General features: G+C 35.6%; 1 protein-coding gene across 7 annotated transcripts in view; it reads right to left on the bottom strand.

Moving 5' to 3' along the window:
• LOC111057757 overlaps positions 1 to 27,874 on the bottom strand; it is a 74,276-nt gene that overhangs the window by 7,000 nt on the left and 39,402 nt on the right. For 5 of the 7 annotated variants that reach the window (XM_039425811.1, XM_039425809.1, XM_039425806.1 and 2 more), the window contains 6 exons: positions 18,879 to 19,081; positions 17,273 to 17,426; positions 15,172 to 15,369; positions 8,653 to 8,742; positions 8,058 to 8,288; positions 810 to 2,444 (listed from right to left, as the gene is read on the bottom strand). In XM_039425811.1, the coding sequence (XP_039281745.1) occupies positions 2,098 to 2,444; positions 8,058 to 8,288; positions 8,653 to 8,742; positions 15,172 to 15,369; positions 17,273 to 17,426; positions 18,879 to 19,081 (1,223 nt within the window). In that variant the 3' untranslated portion in view covers positions 810 to 2,097. Of the gene's footprint in view, positions 1 to 440; positions 2,445 to 8,057; positions 8,289 to 8,652; positions 8,743 to 15,171; positions 15,370 to 17,272; positions 17,427 to 18,878; positions 19,082 to 27,874 lie in introns of those variants that run through there. The other 2 variants (XM_039425805.1, XM_039425810.1) reach the window with 2 other exon arrangements.

Raw genomic sequence — 27,874 nt, 5'->3', positions numbered from 1 at the left:
ATGATCGCATGTAGAGTAAAAATCCAAATTTATAGCATTAGCATATCATGTGTACTGAACCATTGCATTAACTCATTTTTATTTTACATTTAAGAATGTATTTTTGTAAATTTACAAATAATTAGAATTCCCTTTCGCACATCACATTCGATGAAAATTTTGTGATTTCTTTGTAATCACATTATTTTGAAACTATATTCTGATTCTGAAACGGAATCTTCGAGTAATTTCTTGAGGCTTATAATTATGTTATTTTCAAAACTACCTACTATTCATAATACAGTTTATTGCTTTCATTTTGATTCCATTACCCGTGTTTGAACTTCTCTCTGAGTTTACCAGTAAATTCCGTGTGTAATAAACATCAGGCAAATGAAATAAAAAATAAAAATAATTAAAAATCGTGGTATATTTCAAGTACAAAGATAAAAAAGTATATATGTTAGATATAATAGCAATTCTTAAAACATAAAAAACAAGAATAAATACGGTTTTAATAATGAATCTATTTCCATATATATGTAAAATTAAAACTATCAATCTTAACTAATAGGCTAACAGCAGAACAAATTATTAAAGTTGGACGGAAACAGTAGAATAAATTTTACTATAAGATTATGTTTTTGAATATTTCTAAGTTATAGAAAATTGTTATATCCGCTGCAAATTTATCTCAAGAAATTTTTTTAATTATTTTTTGTGAATGAAGTATTTTCTTGTTAATGTTTCAAAGTTGAAAAAAAATTCTAAGATATGTAAAATTGTGTTCAATGTATTTGGAAGAGTAATTCTTACTCTACTTGTCTTACCTATACTTAGAATGAAGCCAAAAAGTTGCCTTCCTTCAATAGTCTTGATTATAGGAAATAGTGAGCTATTCAGAAAGTAGATTAGGTTTTTATATGTAGCGGCGGTGGGTGGTGCGAGCGCGGCCATTTTGGTGTCTGGGCGTTCCGCAGGTCAGTCGGCACCCAGCCGTGCTAGAGAGAGGTCGGCCGTGCTGCTCGTTTCGTCACAATAGCCTTTTGAAATGTGCGCTGCAATCGAAAATCCCGCCAGTTGTGAGGTGCGATCAGTTATAAGGTTTTTGTTAGCAAAAACCATAAACCGATTGAAATTTATCGGCAAGTTTGTGAAGTTTACGGAAACAACGTAATCAGTGAAGGTGGAGTTCGCCAATGGTGCATTAGATTTAAAAATGGACAAAGTAATGTTCATGACGAAGAGAAGAGTGGCAGACCGAGCATTGCGTGAGTGATGAGCTGGTTGCAAATGTCAATGAAATAATTGGAAGATTTTCCCTGATCTACCCTAGAGTCCGGACCTGGCACCTAGTGATTTCCACTTATTCCCGAAGATGAAGACTTGGCTTGCAACACAGCGCTTCGATGACGACGCAGATCTCCGCGCGGGCGTGTCTGACTGGCTGGCGTCACAGGCGGCGGAATTCTTCGACACGGACACGGGAATTTCAAAGCTAGTTCACCGATATGACAAATATCTAAATTTGTTTGGCGATTATGTCGAAAAATAGTATTTTAGTTCCTCTTTCAAATGTAAATAAAAAAAATTCTGTACTTAAATTTTTTTATCCAAAAACGTAATCTACTTTCTGAATAGCCCACATATTATTATTCGTTATGGGTTTTTTATTCTTGGTCATTAAGTATACGAGTAAGTTTTACATTGGATATTGTCTTTCAATTTACCTCAAATATTCCATAATAAATAGATTTGTTTCTTATATTTACTAATACAGCCAATAGGACAGTAGAATACAAATCTAAATTCTAATAAAAATGTACCAAAATACTACTGCAAAAGTATCCTACTTACGGTAATACTGTAATTCAATGAATTGAATGTATTCAACCTACATTCAGTCTTAAATCAATATTGATAGTCAGAAACACTTGCAGAAAATTTATATACATTAGAAGTTGACTAATTTTCCAAATACTCGATCAGGTCTATCACCTTTTCACACCATACAATCGTATAGATGATCAAATTTTCGATTTATGTGATAATGGTTTGAGATTAATGGTCTGTAAACCTAATTATGTAACTAGTGGTAAATGTTGAAACTTGGTTGTCTTAAGAGTTGGCAATTTGTTTGAGATACTCAATTCGTTCTTCAACCTTTTTGAGATCATTCAATCTGTCCAATGTTATAACTGAGGAACCATCAGACCTTCCTCCAAACATACTGTCCATTGTAAGTTTACTCAGGCTGTTCTCAAGCTGTCGAATTCCAGATAAATCGGGGAAAAACGATTCGTCATTTTCCAATTCAAGCTCACATCTGCTAGCAGGAACGCGAGAAACTGAATTTTCGTCTTCTATTTCAATTACAAAATTCTTCATTGATGATTCTGAACGTGTGCAGTGATCTATAGTCGATAAGGTAGCCTGCGAAATATCTGCAAATTGTTCGAGAATGCCTGAAACATAAACATAAAACAAAACATTTATAGAAGATTTGTAGCCTACTCGTACGGTAATTTAGAATATCTGAAAATTGGGAAATTGAGAAAGGCGAAGTGGTTCATCCCCTCAAGTAAAACTGTATATTTTTAAATTTGATAATGTATGCTCCTGTGGGCAACATGTAGGCATCCTCAAGCTTGGTTTCCATTCTGGCAATTTGCAATATCATAACACGACGAACTGTGCCAGCTCGTTCAGTGACTTTTACAGCTTTTCGTCTATTGCTTCCATTTGGCTTAAACTGCATAACGGTGGGTGCAATGAAATCGTAGACGCCAAAAATAGAGCTCTAGTGACCTTGAGCACTATAAAAGTAGCCAAAACTCCCTTATTTTTAGATATTATTGGAAATCTGACTTACGCTTACAGTATTTGGGGATACTGGATCCAAATTAGAATCTTCCTATCTTTATTTATAAGAAAGTAAGAATTTGAGAGAAAAATGGGAGACGCAATCAATTGGAATCCCGTGAGGGGTTGCTAGTCCTCCATCGGGTGCCTCCCCAGGTGGCGGATAGGGGAATGCCTACCAGATATGGGTGGTACCAGTGAAATCAAATAGTCGGGTCGGACCAAAACTTGCAACTCTGGCAGCCAACAGCTTTGGGCGGATGAGCTACCAGAGAGGGAACCTCTTTGTCCTGGAGTTTGAAAACGGGCTCCAAAGGCGGATGAACTGCAGAAGGCAGCCAACGGCATAGAGATGAGGAAGAAACACGGACCCACCACCTCATTAAATATCCTTAATGGATATGTCTTCAGCAATCATGGCAGCACTCACAGCTAAATTTAATACCGGAGTTTCAAGTCTCCCATTCGCATCTCGGGGGGTTTGTTTTTGAGAGGTGTCATTTAGGAGGGATATCATGTAAGGTAGAAATTTAGGAATAAAACATGGAACGTCAAAACGATGGCACAGCAAGGAAACATTCATAATGCTATAAAATAAATGAAGAGAATGGAAGTTGATATAAGGAACAGGATCAATCAAGGTTGATGACTGCATATTTTTCAGGCACTCAAGACGATACATACCAGAATGGGGTAGCACTGATCGTGAACACATGGCAAACTGTATAACAAACTTGGTACCTTTCTGAGTCAGAATCTTGTTGCTGCAAATCAAAGACCGACCTGCGAGCTTGAACCTCATCCAGACGTATGCACCCACCGCGGACAAAGAGGACACAGAAGCAGAAACATTTTATGCGAGTGTCGCCTAATTATACATGAAGCTACCCAAGCAGGACATAAATAACGTAATGGGAGACTTCAATGCCAAGTTGGGTCAGGGACAGAAGACAGAACTCATTGGTGCTTATGGCCTTGGGGAAAGAAATAATAGAGAAGACATGCTTGAAAGTTTTGTTGAACAGCATGTCATAGTGGTACTAAACACTCAGTTCAAGCAACATTCACGCCTACTATACACCTGGAAATCCCCACAAGACAAGACTGGCAGAATAGTCCAGAAACCAGATTGACTTTATTATGATGAACAAATATTACAGAGATAGCTGTACAAATATGAGAACATCTCCTGGAGCAGACATAAATTCTGATCATGTTCCAGTAATTGGGCAGTTCAGAATAATTCTGGAAAAGGTTAGACGGAAAGGAATGAGCGGAGCTAACCTCAGACTATTAAAAGATGAACCGATCAAAAAAGAGGTTAAATTCAAGTTGAATGCAGCCGTGGAAAGGATGGACGATGGCTTTCCTGTTGAAGATAAATAAGCTGAAATAAAGGATATACTGGAAACTGTAAAGAAGATGTGGCTGAAGACAGAGAAAATTGAGGATGACAAGAAGGACGTGGATGACAGAGAAGATATTGGATCTGATGGAGGACAGAAGGATAAATAAAGGAAATTTTTGCGAATACAAAAGAATAGATAGGTTTATCAGAAATGAAATCAGAAAGGCAAAAGATAACGAACAAAAAGAAAGGTGTCATGAGGTAGAAGCATATAAAAGCAAGTTTGATGAATTTAATGTACATCGAAAGGTCAGAGGTAATTGGGCTTGGAAGAAAGTTGGTTCATGGGACATTACTTAATCATAGAGGGAAAATCATGGTGGATATTGCAGAGAAGAAAGACACTTGAATTGCATACCTTCAGAAGTTGTTTGAAGATGATACAGTGCATTCAATTGGGCCACCCATTTTGCTATCAGAGGTACAAAACAGCAATTAATCAAATGGGGGGCGGGGGTGAAGGCAGCGGGGCCGGACAACATTCAGACAACATTCAGGTGGAATTCATCAAGCTTTTAGAGGAAAAAGGATTACAGAGCATCACAAATCTTTTCAATAAGATATACTCATCTGCTGGCAATATAACGCATGACTGGTTGGTCTCAGAATTCATTGCTCTTCCCAAGAAGCCGGGGGCAAAGAGATGTAAGGACCACCGCACCATAAGTCTCATAATCCACCTTTTGAAAGTTTTCCTCAGAATAATTAATAGAAGAATTTACAAGAGATGTGAAGAACAAATATCTTGGAATCAGTTTGGTTTTGTCAAGGCAGTTGGAACGAGAGAAGCTTTATTTGCTTTGCAAGTTTTAGTCCAAAGGGGCAGATGTAAATTGTGATGTTTTTTCTGCCTAATTGGTTGAGTTCAAAGCCACTGATCGGTGAGTGAACGATGAGACCGATGAGTGAACGTGGCTCTGAACGAAGCACTATTTGGTCGTTGAACGATGCATAGACTCACATGCAGCGCTAGTATAGTTGGAATTGAAATCGGCCATTGAGGGGACAACCTGAAAGATTATTACATACTAAAGATCTTGAAATTTTTGTAATCTATATTATAATAATATATATATTATATAATATCTCGCAGTAAAATACCTCAATGGCAGCCTTTAATTTCAAGTAGGAGCTAGCAATGCAAAGGCATAGGCACTGTGAGTTTATACCTCTTTGGCCTAACTGATAAGAATAAAAATACGTCATATCCGGTTCGTTCACTGATCAACTCATCATACTTTTCTAACCGATGGAAAAGAACGTAGAGTAGCTGAACACATGGCTAAATACGAGGTTGCTTACAATTATAATGGACTCCATTATAATGTATTTGGGAACACAGAAATGCATGATTTCATAAATTCAATAACATTAAAAATATTATCCAAAGCAATTTTAACAACTCCAATCACTTGATGGTTTTTATTTCAATTGATTATACAATGAGATAGGTTAGGTTCTAGTTTTGTTTACAAAATAAGCAGCAGAGAAAACATCTGTCAGTCATGACTCATGAGCAACCGTTCAGCCACAGAATACATTCAGAATGGAAGGTATCAATCTAACCAAGACTTGAGTGCACCAAGACCACGACACATGACTGCATCATCTTGTTAGAAATTAAAACTACCGGTATATTACAACGCTACACTTTCTTTCAAGATGGCGGATTTTGGCGTCAGGATACTAGCCAACTTTCCATTCTGTGGTTCATCTGTGATCACTAATCTGTAATCAGGTTTTTTACTGAACGTAAAAAAAAACACGATGGAATTGATCAGTGGCTTAGAACCCAACCAGACGGCTTTTGACCGGGTAAAACATGAGAAAATGGTTGAAATAATGAGAAAACAGACATTGATGAAAAGGACTTGAGGATAATCATAAACCTGTACTGGGGTCAATCTGCAACAATGAGGGTGGATGGAGAAACAACAGAAGAGATGAAGATAAGAAGTAGTCTGACAGGGATGTGTCTTGTCACCATTGTTTTTCAACTGCTATTCTGAACAGATCTTTAGAGAGGCATTGGATGGTGATGACGGAGATGGCATACCAATACAAGGTCAGAGACTTAACAATATAAGATATGCAGATGACACCATAGTGCTTGCTGATAGTGAAGAAGGTTTGCAGCGTCTAGTGAACAAAATAGTAGCAGTAAGTATTAAATATGGTCTATCAACAGTAAAAAAACAAAATTCATGTTGATCTCCAAACACGGAAACGTTAATGCCCAAATATTCATCAATCACCAGAAGTTGGAGCGAGTGGAACACACAATTTACTTGGGAACAACAATACATGAAAAGTGGGACAAGACACAAGAGATTAAGTCACGCATATCCAGAGCAACAGCTGCCTTCAATAAAATGAACAAAGATTTTCTCACACTGACGATGACACCATTGGTGTTGAAACATGTTTGTGATTTTTATAATAAATGACTGATATTTTTGACAACAACCCAGTGTTTACATTTCAAAATGAACAAAATTTTTCAAGAGCCATGATGTCACCATTGCAACAAAAATTAGACTTCTGAAGTGTTACATCTTCTCTATTTTCCTGTATGGAGTAGAGGCATGGACATTGAACAAGAAAATTGAAGCTTTTGAATTATGGTTGTACCGGAGAATGCTCAAAATATCTTGGACAGAGCATGTAACGAATGAAGAAGTTCTGAGATAGATAAAGAAATCTAAAGAAATTCTGAACACCATTAAGATCCGTAAGCTTCAATACTTGGGACACATAATGAGAAATGAGTCCATATTCTCTCTGCTGCAGCTCATCAAGTAGGGGAAGATAGATGGAAGGAGAGGACCAGGAAGACAAAGGATATCCTGGTTACACAACCTTAGGGAATGGACCGTGAAGACATCTGCTGAACTTTTCCGAATCGCTGTCAACAGAGTCAGACTTGCCCTGCTGGTCGCCAACGTTCGAAACGGATAGCGCACTACAAGAAGAGAAGAGTCAATTGCAAAATACGAAACTGCAACAACACTTGTTTTGCGGCACATTGGTCTGGCGCAAGGAACTGTCGATTTGGAATGTAGACCGCTTCAATTTCTACAAGTTCCCATAATTCGATCTCTACTCATGTTGCTGCGTTAAATCTGCAGTAATGGAAACGAGGCTTCAGCAAAAAAATGAAAAACTTCCTATATTAACGAACTGATTCATATTCAACCTTTCAGCCTAAAACAAACTACATAACATGAAGGAAACAATACTAGGAACACCAATTTCAATCTCAAAGTAGTTTGATCAAATTTATTCAAATTGTGATTTCGAAAATGTTTTTTTTTCTTCTTTTACTTTGACAGGACTAGAACCTCAATATCTCAAGGGACAACTTTGTTTCTCTCGTTGGATTCTATACATAAATCCCAAATTAGAATACTACTCTGCAGCCCCAAATCACACACTTTTGCGATTTTTATCCAACTACTTCACCATTTTAGCTTTGTTTCATATATTTCGATTTTCACAGATTTTAATAGTCCACTCACCAGAACTTCAATACCAATATTCAACAAATGTTTTGTTAGCAATATTATGAAGAGCCTAACAGGAGATAGAAGCCTGACATGTTTGTATGGAAAAACTTTAATTAATTCTAGTTTGAGTTTCTATAACTGAGTTATGAATAGATGTTAACCGATAGTCAAATAAAACAGAGAAGCATTCTGCGTAAATTTTTCGAGTTTTTTTTCAGAGACCTCTCAAGGAAACCCTAATCTTAAAACGTCTTCAATTTCCTAAAGGATTACTTGAGAAGCTGTGTTAGTACAAATTTTACCTGTCAAATCAAGTCCCATAGTAAGTTGGAATTGCTGATTGGATGGCTTTCTCAAGGCGGTGATCGGTGTATGCTTTACACGTCGTGGACTGGGAGCATAAAGTGTGTTTGCCAGTAAACACTTCTCAGCAGCTTTCAGCTTGTAGGCATCTAACAAAACGACGTCCGGTTTTTCCGATTTCTTCACGCTTCGTAATTTGTTGAAGTTTGCAAAACAGAGCTTTTGCAGCACTGAAATACAAATACATCCTATTTTAATTTAATTTATATTGATTGAATTGATGATACTGGACATTGAAACTTCACAACATCAAATAAATAGTTAATTCTATTCTATATATTGTCAACATGTATTCAATACATATTTATTGCCATTCATTCACATTCAATTTACAAAGGAAAAAATTAACGTACATGTGAGCTAAATGTAATGATGTTTAAGAACATAGACATTTCTTGAAATTAAATCAATCACGGTTACATATTTAAATAAATTGAATAATTTTGAATGAAATGGAATTTTGTGAAAAATATAATATTTCTGAAATATTGTAATAAAACAGTTTTCCTACAAAGCTTATACATTGAAACTTACTATCTGCTTCGCCAATTTTTCGAGATCTTAAAGAAACTGAACTGGATATGTCTAGCGGTAAATCTCTTATAGAATCCGGGAAAGACATATCTGAAATATAAAGAACAAGATAATCTTCAAAAGTAAAATAATTTCAATAGAAAGAGAAAATTTAAAAAAAATAGGATGTAAATTTCGTAGGAGCAAGCTAAGTCGGAAACCAAAATCTATAGTCTACAAGAACCAGACATGAAACATATTCTATAGAACTGAAAATGCCTCTTGCTGGTTCACTTTTGCTGGGTAATAGTACAAGGTAGGACACTGAAACTGCACTATTTCAGGTATTTAAATAAAATTCACAGAAAATATTTTCAAGTTATGTATTCCAACAAATTGTAAGAACACATATAGAAATTTTGTTTTTTTCTTCAGAAAAATTGTTACTTTTTGAATATTACTCCAGTAAGATTCATATATTCTGAATCAATATTATTGGTTGTATTAATACGCACTGTAAATTAGTTTTCTGGTTGAATATTAGGTGATATTAGTATAGAAGTCGTTTTTCAGTAATCCTTATCCAGCCTATTTATAAATTGAGTATCAGTATAATATTGCATAGAAGTATGGCATTGATAGAGCAGTTAGATAGTCATAGATAGAGCTAGAACAGTTAGGGGTGAAGAAGGAATTGTTTATGATTCATTCATCTTTCGTAAAACTAACACTCTTATTTCAGGAGTGCACTCTTGGAGTTGTACTTATAGGGCATGTACGGCTACATTAAAAACATCTCCGACTAAAACTACTGTTTTGGAGGAGAGAAATACCCATAATCATTCCCGAGAAGATGTAGCTATCGACTCACATCAGTCTGCTCAGTTGAGCACGGATGATGAGATTCCCTTATCAAGTGAGGGGGTTCTAGGTAGCCCTATTGCGTCACATGTCCTTTCCAGGAATGATGTTTCACTCCTAGATAAATCACAAAGTACTTCTCAAAACGAAATTTTAGTGGGAGGTATTTTGAATGAGAATGTTATTCTGTCTCTTCCTCTACCCGTTTTCACGGATTTGAGAGCAGAGTTGAAATTTCTGAGGTCTAAGTTTGTCGAAGTTGATTGCATTAACGCAGCTCTGTTGAGAAGAGCTGTAGAACTAGAGGCATCTGACCTGATGTTGTCTTCAGCTTCCAGTAAAGATGACAATGATAATTTGCTTCAAAATAAAACTGACTTTTCTACCGAGACTACCTCAATTGAGTTTGACGATCCTTCTCTGGAAATAATAAATTTGCATGAACAGATTGAAAAAATGTTGACATCAATTGAAACTCTGGAAGCTGATAACTTATGCTTACGAAACAAAATTGAGATCCTAAACAATGATCTTCGGGAATACAAAAGTGATAAGGCTTTGAGTAGTCTTGGAGTCGTTCTTTAGGATTCTCAGACGACTGATCCCAAATCAAATGAGAAACGTCAGCCAAGCCTGCGAGCACTTGTGCTAGTATAGGTGATTCAATTATCAAGCACTTCAAATGAGGAAAATCAATGAAAGGGTCTTTTTTCAGATCATACTCTGAAATCAATATAGATTCAATGACAAAAAAGCTCTCAGATTTTGAAGATGTATACGATGTTGTGTTGTTTCATGTAGGCACAAATGATGTATGGAGATCTAATACACCTGATGAATTGGGAGACAAAATGGAGCATCTTATCAGTGTGCAGTGGCGGCTCGTCCTATGTGTTCAATAGTTCATTGAACCCCCAGAATTGAATCAACTTCCTATACAATGATGAATTTGCAACTCAAATAATTATATTTCTATTTTATACTCATTAAATTACATCACAACATTTTTCATCTACGTAAACTTAATGTCGATGTTTTGCGGCCGGTGCCTGAGAGCCCGGAGTGGCTTGCTTGAAACAGCACCGAATGGAATGACGATGGAATGGTGGAGATGGAAAGCAGTGTTCATTTCCCGATGTGAACCCAGAAACAGGGCTGGGTATGGTAGTGGAACGGAGGAGGGGAATCGGTTTGCTAGCACGGATTGGTTCACAATCCTGTGTGAACCAAGTTTGCACGAGTTCATCCGAGAGTAGCCGAACCTAGCCGAGGCAAGTGAAGCATTCGGTAAACCTCGGAATGAATCGTGAGTATTCGTGATACGGATACAGTGCCATCTTGAACTTGCTTATAACCAATAAATTTAAATTTGGTGGCAGTAAACAGTAAAAAAGCGGTAAACAAGAAGTAGCCTAAGCGTGACAGTTTTGAGGTTATACGGTATGGTTACGGGTATACACTGTTTACAGTTGTGATAGATCTCACTGCATTTTTCGTTATATAAATTTGTTTTGCGTGTAGAAGTATATAGTAATTTCTAGTGTGTTTTGTGTATTCGTGAGTATTTCTAGTGTGTCCATTTTCTTTTAGTGAGAGTGTGAATATAATTTATTGTGTTACCGTAACAGCATTTTGATGAAGAAATAAGAATAAGGTTCAGTATTTGTTAAATACAAACAATATTAATATTGAGGGTAGGTGTAAAATAAAACATAATGGTGACCAACTCTCGAAGTAAAAATCAAACAAGAAAAATATGAACAGGACAAAAAAATTATATTTGTAGAAAATAAGCTCAACCTTTCGGGTGTAATTATTATTGATCACGTTTACACTTGATTATGCGCAATACTCTATATCCTATTGACCTTTCTCTCCAATAGATCATGAGGTTGAACCCCCAAGCTAGAAGATCACGAGCCGCTACTGTCAGTGTGGCTAAATCAAAGTTACAATTGGGCAGCTTGGTGGTCAGTGGTCTGCTTCATAGAAGGGATACTGATTATAGGTACATCGATGCAATAAATGGGGTAATTGAATGGCATTGTGGCCAAAAGAATTGTATGTTTGTGGATCCAAACTGTTGGGTAAGGGGTCGCAGTCTTGCTCAGGATGGACTTCATCTTAATCGGAGAGGCTCAAACATTATAAAAACCCTATTTAATAGAATTATAATGAGCTTTGAAGTTGATGAGAAACAAGATAATCTTTCTCAGACTCATATTTGCTCCAGTGAAGGCAATTTGGAGGGTGACACTCCTGCAAATGCTATTCCAAGTCCCTTGGTGGTGATTCTGATAATATTGAGGATATTATTCAGGAAATACCAGTTGTCACTTCTAATAGACATAAACATTTTTTAGAAGAAGGGAAAGAGCTTCACAACCCATTTTAATTGATTGTCTGGCTGAGGCAAGAACTGGAGCTCTTAATCAAGCACCTCCCCGGAATGAGAAAACTTTAAACATACTGCACTATAATATTCGTAGCATTAGGAACAAGAATGACGAACTGGCCATTCATATAGAAAAACTTCAAGACGATAATGTGATCAAAAGAGTAGATTTGTTGCGTTTAAGTGAGACTTGGTTGAATGGGAATGAGACAGTGGGTATTGAGAATTTTACTCTCGTCTGCTGTTTCAATAGGATGATAAGGAGGGGTGGAGGCGTTGCTATCTATGCCAAAGAAGGAATCTTAGTATCAGAGTACTCTCTGCCGGGAGTATGTGAGACTGACTTTGAGGCTTCGGCATTAATTTTCAATGAGTGTTTCTTGGTTGTGTGTGTTTACAGGCCACCTGGGAGTGATATAGCAGCGTTTGTGACCAATCTTGATCATCTCTTAACCTCGACTTTTGGAATATTTGAGAGAATACTTGTTGTTGGCGATTTTAATGAGGATTTTTTGGGTGACTCTATTCCGGAGCAAGAGGTATTGTCTGTCTTCGACTCTCATGGCTTGCGGGGTCTCATTACTGACCCAACTCGTTTAGCGTCTAATTCATCATCGCTATTGGATAATGGTTTTATCACTAAGGAATGTGTTGACTCAGTCACTGCAAAGGTTATTGGTCTCTCCTCGTCGGACCATTTGGCTCAGGAATTTGTGATCTCTTTGGGGGAGGGATCTGCAGCATGGTGATTTTGTTTTGAGAAGATCCTTTTCCTCAAGAAATAAGTACAGGTTCTCTAACTTTGATGAAAGGATGGTCTACTTCATGAGTAAGTATAGTGATGCCTTCATCTGTGCTTTTTAATTGGTGAGGATGAGAGCAGAAAATCATACAAGGAAGTTAGCTTGGTTGAATCCTGAATTAAAGAGTATCTGTGATATGAAGAGGGATTTGGAGTTATTCATCAGAATCTATCCTCGGAGCGAGTCTCTTAGAATGTTGTTTAAACTTGTCTCATGGAAGATTAGAGCCCTCATCAATTCCCTCAAGGCTGACTTCTCAAAGCGACTCATTTGTGACGCAAATAACAAGTCAAAGTAATTTGGGACTTGATAAAAAAGAGACAGCTCGCAGGGCTACAACTTATCATCTCCCAATTGTTGTAGATGGGCTCCCTCTGAATTCACCAAATGTTATTGCAAATGCATTCAATGACTATTTTGCGGGTGGTATGAGTGATGTTGCTAGTACTGATGCAGTGAATTTTTATGAATTGTTGCTGAATGCCAATTCGGGAAATGACATTGTCTCTGGGATCCCTAGATTTTCGGAGGAGGATTTGATGGCCATTGTTTATAAGCTGAAGAATAAGATGTCAAGTGGCTTGGATGAGATACCATGTAAAATTTTTAACGAGTTTTTCAATGAGGTGAGTGGACCTTTGACTCATTTGTTTAATCTCTCTAGTGATGTGGGCATTTTTCCATCTTCCTTCAAGGTAGCTAGGGTCAAGCCAATATTCAAGAAAGAATCCAAAAGCCAGATTGGTAATTATAGGCCGATAGCCAATCTGTCATCGGTCTCCAAGCCCTGGGAGCGAGCAATTTATGATGCAATCCATGACCATTTTAAGAGCAACAATTTGTTTTCGAGCAGCCAATTTGGTTTCCAGCAGAATAAATCAACAGTGGAGGCATTGGAGTCGTTTGTGAGTGAAGTTTATTCCTCTCTGGATCAGGGTCGGAAGGTGTTGGGCTTCTTTGTGGACCTCAAAAAGGCGTTTGATATGCTTGACCATAAAATTTTGATTGAGAAGTTGTACTATTATGGTATTCGAGACTGAGTCTTGCAGAGTCTTACTTGAGGGGTAGAAGTCAGCTGGTTGAGGAGAGGGCTTCTCAGAGGAAGCTGTTTGATCAAATTTTTAAATCACATCCACGTTCCCTGTCTAAGGAAGTACCACATGAACCGATCTTGGGCCCTTTGTTGCTCCTTGTTTTCATGAACGATTTCCCTTGTAATATGCAGTCAGGAAGGTCTGTCTTATTTGCTGATGATGCAAATTTCTTAGTTTCGGCAAATAATGTTGTTGAATTTCAGGCTATTGGTGATGCTGTTCTTACTGAAATTACAAGGTGGTGCTCTGCAAATAAGCTTGAAGTCAATATAGGCAAGACAACCTTCATTGAATTCTCAATCCACAGACTTCCTGTAGGTCAGTTGGAGTTTGAAGTTGAGGCAAAAGGGTTACTACCCTCTGATGTAACTGATTTTTTGGGGGTTTCTGTGGATCAGGGATTAGCATGGTCCTCCCATGTTCAATCTCTTTCTAGGAAATTAAACTCAGCTGCTTATGCAATGTCAGGCTCAGTAGGGTATTAGTTCATGAGGCAGTGATCTCTGCTTACTATGGATATTATGAGTCATTACTGTCTTATGGGATATTGCTGTGGGGAGGATCAAGATTCTCTACCTCTATCTTCCGTGCCCAAAAGAGAGTCCTAAGAATCATATTTAGAAAGCCACCCCGTTTCTCGTGTAGATCGCTATTCAAATATAATAGAATTTTGACGGTTCCTAGTCTCTATTTGTACTATCTGTACACATGAGTTCCAGATCATGTTTCAAATATTTAGAAAAATCAGTCCAGAAGTTACAGTTCATACTATAACGAAAATTTCCATCAAAATTCAATCAAATCATTTCATTTCCTAAAAAAACAAATTACAAAAATAAGGTGAAAATACATTAAATTATGCTCTCAGCTCAATGTACACCAGTTTTAAATAAAATGTTGTTCAAAAATAGTTTTATACAAAAATGTTCTACAAGATTTTTCTGTAGAAAGAAGTTGCTGCTCTTAAATGTAGAGCAACAAAATTTGTCAATTTTTTGCCCAGAGAGCTAAAGAGAGCAGGATTTCTACAAGATGACAAAATGTTGCTGTGCTTTTTTAAGAAATTGACAATGAATTGCCGCATTTGTTGAAAACTCAGTTGCAACTCTGGTATAAACGCGGCTTTCCTGCAAAGATAATCATGTCGGCTGGGAGTGTATATCAGTAATATTATTAATAAAACAGTAAGAAACGAGAATAAATGATAAGGAATAAATGATTTTTTGATAAATAGCGTAGAATTCAGAATCACTGCCAACACTCTCAATAGAAGGAACCGACTAGTGGTATTCACTTTAAACTGTTAGCATTAGTTGAATGGAAAGCATTGATTTCATTTATAAGGAATGTAACTGACAGTATCACTGTCAGCATGACTGTACACTACCTTTCAAAAGAGCTGACGTATTCTGGTAAGAATCGTTGTTTCTGGCCAAGTCGGCTGACAATTCGGCCGATATTGTTTTTACAGTGTGAAGCAGCAGATTGAATCGCGATTTGACCCTTTTCAAGGTCACAGGCTGACCGTGCCGATCGACACCATTTTTCAGCCAAGCATCCAAAGCTATCTTACATTCTGTCAATACTGAAACAACCAATACGACAATTAAGCAATCGAAAAATTAAACAATACTCGTTACTATATAACTTGATTAGCCTTCCAACTAAGAAGCTAAACTAATTGTTGTTAGTCTTCGTATTTTCTATGTATTTAAATAACAGTCTTTACAATAATGAAATGAAAAATAAAAAGATGCTTGACCAGAACTCTTGTCACTACATTTAATCCAATAAATTATCCAAGTTAGTCTTGGATAAGTTATCCAATTATCCAAATTAGTTACTGATAGTAGTCCAGTCAATATAGACATAAAAAAGGGGGTGTGCTTGCAATTTATATTGTAGTTCTGATTTTTTAATATATTATTTGGGTACATAAGAGAAGTCCAGAACCAATTTCTTCATGCAAAATTTCCTTGTCCTAGATACAGGGTGGCCCAAAAACCTCGTATTTTCGGCTCATTTTCCAGTTTTCAGCTATTTCTGCCAAATATCGTAATCGAACAGAAAAATTTGCTCTAGCCTTTTTTTTTTTTAGTTTATAGAATTTTGAATAAAATGAAATCATTGGGAACTCTCCATCTCCAATGAGAACTGAGTTATGATTTTTCAAAAATGAGTGAAATTTGAGGAAAAAATTAATTTTGATGAATTTTAGTTTTTGATTAACAATATCTTCCGATTGTTACCATTTAGATGTATAATTCAAAATCCATCTGGGCGTATTTTTGTGCTCTACAATCTGAGATCAGGTAGAGCGGTCTATCTCATATAGATTTCCAGGTACACCTGACAACAATGCACAAGGAGCATTATGTCATTGTGCGAAATATCAATGTGAGGAGAATGTAGTTGGTGATGATGGTTGAAGCTGAAAATTAGATGTTTTTCACAATACAAGGAGCATTGTAGTCAGGTGTACCTGAAAATCTATATGAGATAGACCGCTCTACCTGATCTCAGATTGTAGAGCACAAAAATACGCTCAGAGGGATTTTGAATTATACATCCAAATGGTAACAATCGGAAGATATTGTTGATCAAAAACTAGAGTTCATCAAAATTGATTTTTTTCTTCAAATTTCACTCATTTTTGAAAAATCATAATTCAGTTCTCATTGGAGATAGAGAGTTCCCAATGATTTCATTTTATTCAAAATTTTATAATCTAAAAAAAAGGCTAGAGCAAATTTTTCTGTCCGATAACGATATTTGGCAGAAATAGCTGAAAACTGGAAAATGAGCCGAAAATACGAGGTTTTTGGGCCACCCTGTAACTATAGTCCAGTCACTATATACATTGGTGCATGCAATTTATATTGTAGTTCTGATTTTTTAATATATTATTTGGGTACATAAGAGAAGTCCAGAACCAATTTCTGGATTGCATGCACCAATGTATATAGTGACTGGACTATAGTAACTATCATCAATTCAGTTTTTAGTAACTTTAGTCCAAGGCAGTGTTATGTTTAGGATCATATCACCAATTTTCACTTGAAAAATAAATAACTGATGTAAACGTTATATACGGTATAATTTTGTATTTCGATAGGTAAACAGAAAAGTATAAAAACATTAAACAAAACTTGAAAATACTCTAAACTATTCAAGTAATCTTGAAAAATTTCGAGCCTCAAATTCAAAATACAGTACATTGAGCTTTGGCAGGCACGTTCAGTTGGTCCTCTGTCAGTTTCAACAAAGTAACACTCGAAATCTATGTTCTTGCGTTTCCCCAGAACGAACCAGTCGGTTCTTATAATCTGCTTTATTTTATGCTTACCGGTACAAAATAATCCAAGATTCAGGCAGTCTGAAGCAGGTTACACTATATAATGATGTTGTAAGACACATATAATAACATATTGTCTCTTTTCTAGTATATTAATATTGTTACATTGTAGCAGTACTTGAAAAATACTTACTTGCACTTAGTTTCCTCTCTTTTTCTATTGAATTTGTGTTCAGATGCCGGTACAAACGGTTCGTTCGCAACACAATTGCAATCAGTGGCTGAGCGTTTCTATTGCTTTCTGTAACTACTTCTTCAGATAAAGTCTCAATGCTTTCCAATGTTACCTGAAGCAAATAATCAAATTTCTATTGAACATTTTCATTTGATACGAGGGTGGTATGATAAGACCATAAGTATTCATGATGACTAGGAAAACACACTAGGGACTAGGGGACTGCTAAGTTGGAATATTGAAGACTGCCAGTTACATTAATAAAAGTTAACCATTGGTGTAGGTTCACTCGTTTATTTCATCTACATCATATCATGACATTGATTTGTATTTTCAGGCAATAAATCCAAATTGTTTTTCTATTATTTTTTTATTATATATTTTTATTATCTCAATACATCTAGTTTGTCATGCCATACTGAAAGTATTATTGCCAAATTCTGGAATAAAGGTTACCGTATCTCGATTATTTATTACAGGAAATAATAGATTATACAATATTTTTATGATTAGGGTTTTTATCTACGACCATGTAATTTTGTAAAAATTAAAACATCTTAATCAATCCCTAACAGCTGCCTTTCGGCAATGAATTTTCAAAATAATACTACAAAGTGAACCTTCTGCGACGACTTGAACATTATAACACGGTTTCCGATGCTGGCAGCATCAACATCAAGGGCCAAACCACATGAAACGTTTTTCAGGCGCTTTTGCACTGGCGGCGGACGTGTAGGCAGGGCGGAAAGCTCTCCAATTGGCTGATTATCAGCTAATTGGGTTGGCGTTCGGGAATCAGCTGATAATCAACCAATCTGAGAGCTTCCTGCCCTGCCGACACGTCCAAAAGCGCCTGAAAACGCTTAATGTGGCTTGGCCCTTGGACACGGTTTCCGATGCTGGCGGCTGGCGCTTCAATCTCGCCGAGTGGCTTTCCACCTAATTTCAATATTTTCACACTTATATTGCACTCTATAGTTCAGAAACCTGGACTATTGATAAGGCAGAAGAAAGTGCACTAAATGCCTTTGAAGTATGGTGTTGGAGACGGATGCTCAAGTTGAAATGGACTGATTGAATTACTAATGAGGAAGTATTTCAAAGGGTTGAGGAAAAGCGATCTCTTTTGCGTATTTTAAAGGACAGACGGCATTCTTGGCTTGGCCATGTATTTCAACACAACGAATTCACGAATACACACAACGAATACTGGAAGGTATAATAATTGGACAAAGGGCTCGTGGAAGACCCCGACTACAATATTTGAAGCAAGTAATCAAAGATCTAGGGATCCAGAGCTATATCCAACTGAAAAGTACAGCTCTGGACAGAAAACGATGGAAAGCTGCCTACCAATCAGATCATTGAAGAAGCTAAAGAAGAAGAAGACTGATTTCTAATCTAGCAAGTCAGCAATACGATGTTCTGCGTGAGTAAACAATAAGACTAGATGAATAATAATAATCAATAATTTTTCTGTATGATGGACAAGACATTATTCCATCAAATGTTTCCATTCACTAATTGAGTTAGAAATGAGTGAAAATGAAGCCATAAAACTGACAGCAGTGAAGGCAACAGGATCGATGATACAATCGAGGCACTCTTCCAGCGACCTGACTTCGTCGAGCCACACCGAGACGAGGAACTTGAGCAGAAGTCGCTTGCCCGGATGCTTGGGGTCCATGTAGAGGGCCATCGCTGCCGGCACCAGGCTGTCCTCCAAAGACTCCACACTTGCCAGGCAGCACCGAACTTTCAACACATCTGTAACAAAGAAAACAAATATAAATGTATAAATAATATAGAAAAAACTAGATAGCACTCTTTTTAATAAACACTAATAGCTTCAGCTTTCAATCCATTTTCAAGTGTCTGTTAAAATTAGAAATTGAAAAGAGAATCTTAACTTGAAATAAATAACTGTACAAAAAAAATAGATTTCAAACTATAATTTTGGGAAGGAATTGATAATAACAATGAAATTAAGAACGAAAATTTAAACCAATACGTATAAAATATGAATACGAAATGAAATTTGAAATAGATGAATTCACATAGATTCATTCATATGTGATTTTTATCTAAAAATACAAAATCATATTACAATAATTCTAACTTATCTAGTATTTGATCAACACCAATAATTGACCGAGCGAAGAGAGGACTAAGATTCAAGTCGACGGTTTGGCATTTCTCTTAATTGACCGAGCGAAGTGAGGTCTAAGATTCAAGTCGACGGTTTGGCATTTCTCTTAAGGCGAAACACCACAGGCCTAGTTCAAAAATTGCCACCACGTAGCGCTTTAAAATCATGCGAAATACCTTATGCTATTACTCGCTCACTATTAGAGTAAAACTTGTTTTGAAAACTGATTTATTCTTGTAATATCTATATCCATGCCGCTACCATGTCGATTTATTTTTATTTTTTATTTAAACAAAAATAAATTTCTTAATTTCAAAGGGATCCATTTTTTCAAGAAAAACAGGTAGTCATTTTGAAGATTTGATGATAAAAAATTTTTATGATTTTTCAGCTTGAAAATCGAACCAGTGGTTCCATCGGAATCATATTTACAAGTTTTATCTCTATGATTTTTTATGCGCTCCTACCCTCCACCCCATCCAAACGTCACTCAGGCACCTTCCACCCCAACACACAAGTCACTCACCCACCACCCCACCCACAAGTCAGCCTTCATTCTTAGTGCTCAGGCTGGTCACAACTTTTCTCAGTTCTTCAGCTTGTTCACTTGTCATATTGACAGTGATTGTGGCTAGTCCTAGGACATAGTATTTCCAGACGCACTTCACATATAATTTAGATTTCCGTATTATATATGTTTCTCTGGCATTTTCGGCCGGTAAAATGGATTCAAGACATACGGTGAAGGGAAAGAAGAAGTTGGTTCTTTCAGCCAGGAGAATGAAAAGGCGGCTACCACCAGAATTTCATGCTAACAGACGTAGAAGGTTAGTTGATTTCATTCATATAATTAGATAAATTAAAATGTCACGTACTTTGGGCCTACTATAATATGAAGCAAATCATGCTTTGAATAATTGATATTGTTATTATGTAAATATGATTATATTCTCAGTTCGTATTATCTCAAGAGAGGTATTTCGTTATGTATGTTTTTATGTTTGTTAATATGAACAAACGCCAACGTTATTGACAACGCTATTCGCATAATTATTCAAGATATATGTCTGAATGGATAGGTACAGAGAGCAACCGGGTGATAGAAAAGCATGGCAAATTTGAATTGATCTTACAAAACTCACAGTACACTATTATTTAAAAGTAATGTTCATAGTGAGGTGATACAAATGCGACTAGATATTTCAAGAATCGGTCTTGTACAATATTTTTGTTCAGAACATACTGTTAACGATGTGACCTGAATTGAATTTATAGACTAAACCTATTTTTAATTCTGTAATCTTATCTAAATTTAGGAGAAAAATAGCTCAATGCAAGCTCTTTTTTTCTCGAATTTATAAGCATCACTTATACATGAAGTGAATTAAATAGAGAAAATTGTGATTGGAAATGTTCCCGATCCCAATGCTCATTACTTCTAATAAAGTAATTAGATGCTAATAATAGTCAAATGTATTCAATTAAAATTGTATGTCTCATGGTTGTATGATCCTTCTCTATATTCCCTATAGGAATTCACCCTCCACCATAAATACAATTATACCCTTACGAAGACAATATTTAGTATCACAGTAGCCCATTCTCTGTGTTGGAAATATGAATTTACAAATCCATTTGCTTCATACACTTTCTTTTCATATCCCATAATCACAAGTTCCAGAATAATTTTTTTCTAAATTTAATTGCAGTGCAACGTCAACTCCTAAAGGAAAGAAGAGAAGACCACACAACAGAAAAGTACCAGTGCATTTGATGAAATGGAGATTACAGCAAAAGTAAGTAACTTAATAGTTTACAGAATATAATTATCAGCGAGTATAGTAAATTATTATTTCCCTCTATAAAAAGAAGTGAAGTTTTTTATGGTCCATATCCTTGTATCTACCAAACCACCGGTATTTTTTGATAAATAAAAATAACAATTGAAAAAACGAATAAGCCAACACATACATTATAATATAAAAAACACATATTTGAATAATGATACTTGGAATAGACATTCACATTCAAAGTTATATAATATTATTTTCTATACAAACATAACGTTTCCAGGCATTTCTTTAACTTTGATTCAATTATTTCCCAAATTATATTCATTTAAAATTTAATTCAATGAGAATTAATATATCAGACCTATAAACTTTTCTTTTTTTGTAAAGGAGATCTAAAGGAGAAGAAAAATCCTGGCCATCAACATCTTCTTCCACCTTCAAATCTAAAAAAAGCGTCCTTGATTGCACCTCTGATTTTGCTACAATTGTGCCACCATTCCCCTCAATTGGTCTACAACCAGCTTTGAACCATGAGATTGATACCACCTCAATGCGAAATAGTGGAGTTTCTTACGTGGAGAGTAACGTATGTGATACTTTACTAACAAGGTATATCATCATCTCAACTTACAACTAATTTCATATATACGAATATGGTGTTCTCTTTACTTCCTAACAAGTAGAATGTATTTTGGTCACTAGTCCACTTTTTTCTATATTCTATTGTTTTTTACTTTCCTTGCCCTACTACCATAGGTAAGGAAAGTATTGCTTTCCAAAAAAATTAAGGTACCCCAATTTCAAGTTTTCTATACGTTTCAAGGTCCCCTGAGTCCAAAAACATGATTTTTGGGTGTTGGTCTGTGTGTGTGTGTGTGTGTGTGTGTGTGTGTGTGTGTGTGTGTGTGTGTGTGTGTGTGTGTGTGTGTGTGTGTGTGTGTGTGTATGTGTGTGTGTGTGTTGTGTGTGTGTGTGTGTGTGTGTGTGTGTGTGTGTGTGTGTGTGTGTGTGTATGTGTGTATGTCTGTGAACACGATAACTCCATTCCTAATTAACCGATTGACTTGAAATTTCAAACTTAAGGTCCTTATACCATGAGGACCCGACAATAAGAAATTCAATAAAATTCAATTCAAGATGGCGGAAAAAATGGCGGATAATTACTAAAAAACCATGTTTTTCAAGATTTTCTCAAAAACGGCTCTAACGAGTTTCTTCAAATTATACCATGGATAGCTATTTATGAGCCCTATCAATGACATAAGTCTCATTTCTGGGAAAATTGCAGGAGCTGCGTAATATTCTCGAGAAAAATGGCGGATAATTACTAAAAAACCATGTTTTTCACGGTTTTCTCGAAAACGGCTCTAACGAGTTTCTTCAAATTATACCATGGATAGCTATTTATAAGCCCTATCACTGACATGAGTCTCATTTCTGGGAAAATTGCAGGAGCTCCGTAATATTTTTGAGAAAAATGGCGGATAATCCCTAAAAAACCATGTTTTTCACGGTTTCCTCAAAACGGCTCTAACGATTTTCTTCAAATTTATACCATGAATAGCTATTTATAAGCCCTATCACTGACATGAGTCTCATTTCTGGGAAAATTGCAGGAGTTCCGTAATATTTTTGAGAAAAATGGCGGATAATCACTAAAAAACCATGTTTTTCACGGTTTTCTCGAAAACGGCTGTAACGATTTTCTTCAAATTTATTAATGGATAGCTTTTTATCAGCTCTATCAACTGGCATGGTTCTCCTCTCTGGGAAACTAATGGGGGGTCCACCCCATCCTTGAGAAATGGACTTAGTAACCTCCTTCTCGTGCATGAGGTAGGTAGGTAGCGCAGTTCATAAAAAATAACACATAGTCGAGATATTTCATCTGTAGAACAGCTGTTTTGACGACTTTAAAAAAATTACGACTAAAAAAATATCGAATTTCACAATTTACACTAAGGAAAAAGTACTCTGAAAACAATAATTATATATACACATATACAGAAGTTTGATCGTAGTTTCAAATATGAGCAAGGAAAGTTGTGTGAGTGTACCACACCAGATTTTTTCAACTGTTATATAAAGCTTTGTTGGATCAACCCACAATATTACTCATTGAGAAATATGATTTTGGACTAGTATTGTCTTGGAAGAGAAGATTCACAATAAGATCAATTTTATTAGAAGTTGAATGATTCAGCTAGGTTGTGTTGAAGGCGTTTGTAGATGCTAAACAAGAACGAGAATAATTTTTCATAGTTAATATTTAATACTTTTAGTAATAAGATAAATATTTTTTCAAGCTAGTATTTCGAAGCTAAAAAAACAAATATAGCCTACAATATGGAAATAGCAATAATGACTCGATCACCTGACTAATATTTATTTGAAATTTTAGTACAGTATAAATAAATTCCACACTAGTTTGTTAATAAGACTAATATTACTAGTTCATTCATGCAATAGGCGCCTCTTCCAAACCTGAAGAGACTTTCTGCACACCGTTCTACAACAGAAAATATTACAATGGGCTGAAGTGAGAAAGAGTGTGACAGGGATAGGGGAGAAAGCATGAAACTATCATTCGCCAAACGCGTTTCTCTCTCACAGCTGTATAGCTTCTCCAAACTTAGGGGTTGGAAGCGATTGTCAGAGAGTATACAGTATACAGTTATATATGTGTGTCAATTTGGAGTATAGTGTTATACAGTATATATTTATATATATATATATAATATATATATATATATATATATATATAAATCATATAGAATTACTATCTTCAGCTCAATTGGTAAGGGAGAAAGAATACATAGATACAAGATATTCACAGGCATACGATTATCATTTCTGAGAAAGATTATCGACATACTGTGATATATAAACCTACTCTTCATCGCTATAAACTTCAGAGAGAGAAGTTCATTCCAATACTAAAATTAAGTATAATTCCAAGTTGACATTTTTTGTAAAATGATATTGGCCTAATTACTATAGATCTAGAATTTGTCTCTATGCTCTCCTAGTTCTCTTTACGCACACAAAAGCAGACATAGGCGGAGAAACATTATTATGTCTGCTTACTCTGGCATGCCGAAGTTGATATTCTCCCCGTCTGTCTGCTGCTATGTGCGTGCGCCAATAAAATAAAAAATCTCAATCATTTTTCAACATGTTTCGATAATTAATCACCCCCATTTAATTACAGATATGATGAGTATCCAGATCTTATATTGAGCCGGATGGAAGACCACCCAAAGACGATTTTAATATTATTTCTGACCGATTTATTGTGGACGGCAAACATCTTGTGCAAGAATTGAGATCTTTGGACTACCATAGATACGAGTGTGAAAAAAGTGATAATGGTTATATGACACGGTGTCTTCAACTTCAAAATCATCAGAATGGACAATGAAGTTCGTTGTATGGACAGCTCCACGAACCAGCTGCCATAAATGCGTTTCAAGAAATGGAAGAAATTCAAGTTCAGCCTTGCGGTTTGTTTGTTGACAAAGAACATGACTTCTTGGCGGCTTCACCTGACGGACTGGTCGGAGGTGATAATCTGATTGAGGTGAAATGTCCGAAGTCTGCTGAAAACCTCACTATCAGCGAAGCCGTGATCAAAGTGAAGTCATTCTGCTTGGAAAAACTACGTTGTGGAAACGTCCGTCTCAAGAAAAGCCACAATTATTATTACCAGGTAAATTCATAGGTGATTTTTGATATATCTAACCCACAATAACGGAAACTTTCAAAACCGTCATGAAATAAACGTGAGATTAGAAAAATAATTTTATTTATGACAGAAAAAACTTAAAACTTGCCACTTAGGGATCAATATCGGGGCACCGAGCTTCGCTCTGGAGTACAAAAGCATATAAGCATAAACGCATAGTTTATCATATTCATAAGTGATAAGTGAGTGTTATTTTGTTATTCAATTTGTTTTGTAAATAATCTAAGTTAGAACGTTTATGTTTTCAAATATTTGAACTGAAAATTTGACCTGAATTCAAGTGTATGGATCATAACCTACTTTTTGGAATATTTATAGTGTATAAATCAAATTCGGGGAAAAACCGTTTTGGGCTATGCCTGTTAGTCCTTCCCCAATCATTTTGAAGAATGAGTTCTGTTTATCAATAAATAAATAAATAAATAACAAGCGAAGCTCGGTGCCCCGATATTTTGTTAATCAATATTGCAAGATAATACTTCTCATGGGATAAACTGATTGATTGCAATAGTTCAACAGCTGAACATTATTCTGTCTCACTCCTACACAGGCACTCCCATCTTCAGTTATTGACAGAGGGCTAAATATCAGCTGTTTTACCAAGGATGAATAACTATTATCCTAGTTTGTCTACGTTTACTCATTTATTGAACGAAAGCTATAACATGATTTGACGACATTTATTGAGGATATAACCAATACCTACTAAATAGAAAGCTATTACTAAGTAATAGCGGGTATTGAATCAGGGTAACATTGGAATTATTGTGTAAGAAAAAATGTGTGGTGACATCACCAAACCAGTTGATGGGTGTCTGTGTTTTGCGAGTAATCATACAGAATGTCTGTCGTTTATGTGTCAACACGTGATTTCAGCTGTCTGTCTTGAATTTTGATTCTGTAATATATATTCAGTTATTCAATATTCTGTTTCCAATAAGTGATTCTGTTATTCAATAATATATAAAGTATTCATAAGTTCTATACATTCACAAACACAACATGATGAGTAATATTATTATACGAATCGCGGATTTCAAAATTAGTACAATACTTCCTGAGTGAGTTTTACAGCTCGGGAGGTTCACTACAGTCATGTGAAGGAAAGAAAGACATTAGAGGTGTAGGTGGTGATAGACAAAGGATGAGCGGGTGTGAAATGGGTAGGTGGTGACAACTAAGGGTTGAATTTGCAATGACAATGGAAACTGAAAGAAGTTAGGATGAAGGACAATGCTGACAGAAGAGGGCTCACCCATTGTTTTGATGTTTCAAAACTACACTCAAGTTCACACTACAGCTATTCATTTGTTTTATTTTTGTCATTGCACAATAATCGTAAAATTGTTGATTGAACCATTACGCAAAGAAATATATTTTGTGAATTGCAAACTTTGTCAATCACTCCCACAACAATAACCATGATAATGGTCACTGACTATAGATCCAAAGAAAGAAAGTTCTGAGACTAGTTAGAAAGGAAATGAGAAAGAGAGTGAGAGAATATGAGAGAGAACGAGTAAAAAGGCTCACAATCAATGCATTAGGCCGTGAACTGACCGTGTGCTACTGTTCTGACTCTTTCTATTTATATAATAATAGAGACCTGGGAATATGGATTAACAGCTCATTAGAATGCCCTATTTGTAATATGAAAGAGAAGGAATTTGTGGAGAATTTTCTGTTGAGGTGCCCGATGTATGGTGGAATAAGAAGACACTATTTAGAAAAATTCACTAAAAATGTGGTTACTGACGATGACAAACTCATGGTATTACTTCGAACTTTATGGAGCAGAAAATCAACCGTTTGTATGTGTATACTATGAAAGCAATCGAAATCAGATCTATGATAATAAGCACTTGAATAATGTCCGATAATTATAGTCAGGAAACAGAGGATATCATTGAAAATATTAAAAGTATTCGATGCTTATTTTTAGACGGTTAAGTGGGGAATGCATTGAGCTGAATAAAGTAAGTTTGATAGGGATAGATTGAGCTCTAAAATTAGATAGTTGGAAAATATTATTGTATGTGTGATGGATTATTATATAAAAATGTATTATTTGTCTAGAATTTATTATTGTTGAAGTTAATACTGTTATTACTCGTTTTGTTAATAAAATACGAATAGGTAGATATTAAACTAGAATGTTATTATTGTTGATTTCTAAAATGGTATTTTATTAGTATGTAAGAAATGTAATTGGATAAATTTTATGTAGAATTCATTATTTTCGTAGTTGAACTGTTATTGCACGTTTATAAAATATGTATAGGTAGATATAAATAATACTGGAATGCTATGATTGATGGATATTAGGGAATTGTTATTAAATGAAAATGTACAGATTGATATTTTATTTTAAAATTTCAAATTTTTTGATTGTAATAGATATATTCTTCTGTATATTAGGAACACATACACACTAAAGTACTCTACTTGTGATATATATTTAAAGCATATATGATTTAAGACATACCAGTAATTTGATATCATGGAATGTGATGACTGTATTCAACTCAACTCATTTGTATTAGCATATGTGCTTGAAAAAAATAAATTTATTCATTTATCATTTTACTGTTCTGACTGCGTGAACAATACACTGCAATTGAACAATGCATTGGAACTAAAAACGCGCTTCCGACAGAACCGTTAAACCGATTTGTTTGAAATTAAATAGAACTACTAGTGTTTATATTTTATATTTTATATTTTATTATCTTATGCCATTAAGCAATCTAAACAAAATACACATCTTCCACAAAAAGAAACAAATTGATTACAATGCTTAGTTTATATAGCCTAGTTTACAGAATAAAGTTAACATATTTCAATGAACAAAACGAAACGAAACAATTATGAAG

Source organism: Nilaparvata lugens, chromosome 4, assembly GCF_014356525.2.
Source record: "Nilaparvata lugens isolate BPH chromosome 4, ASM1435652v1, whole genome shotgun sequence".
NCBI lineage: Eukaryota > Metazoa > Arthropoda > Insecta > Hemiptera > Delphacidae > Nilaparvata > Nilaparvata lugens.
The sequence above is the reverse complement of the archived record's forward strand: the minus strand, read 5'-3'. Positions and strand labels throughout refer to the sequence as shown.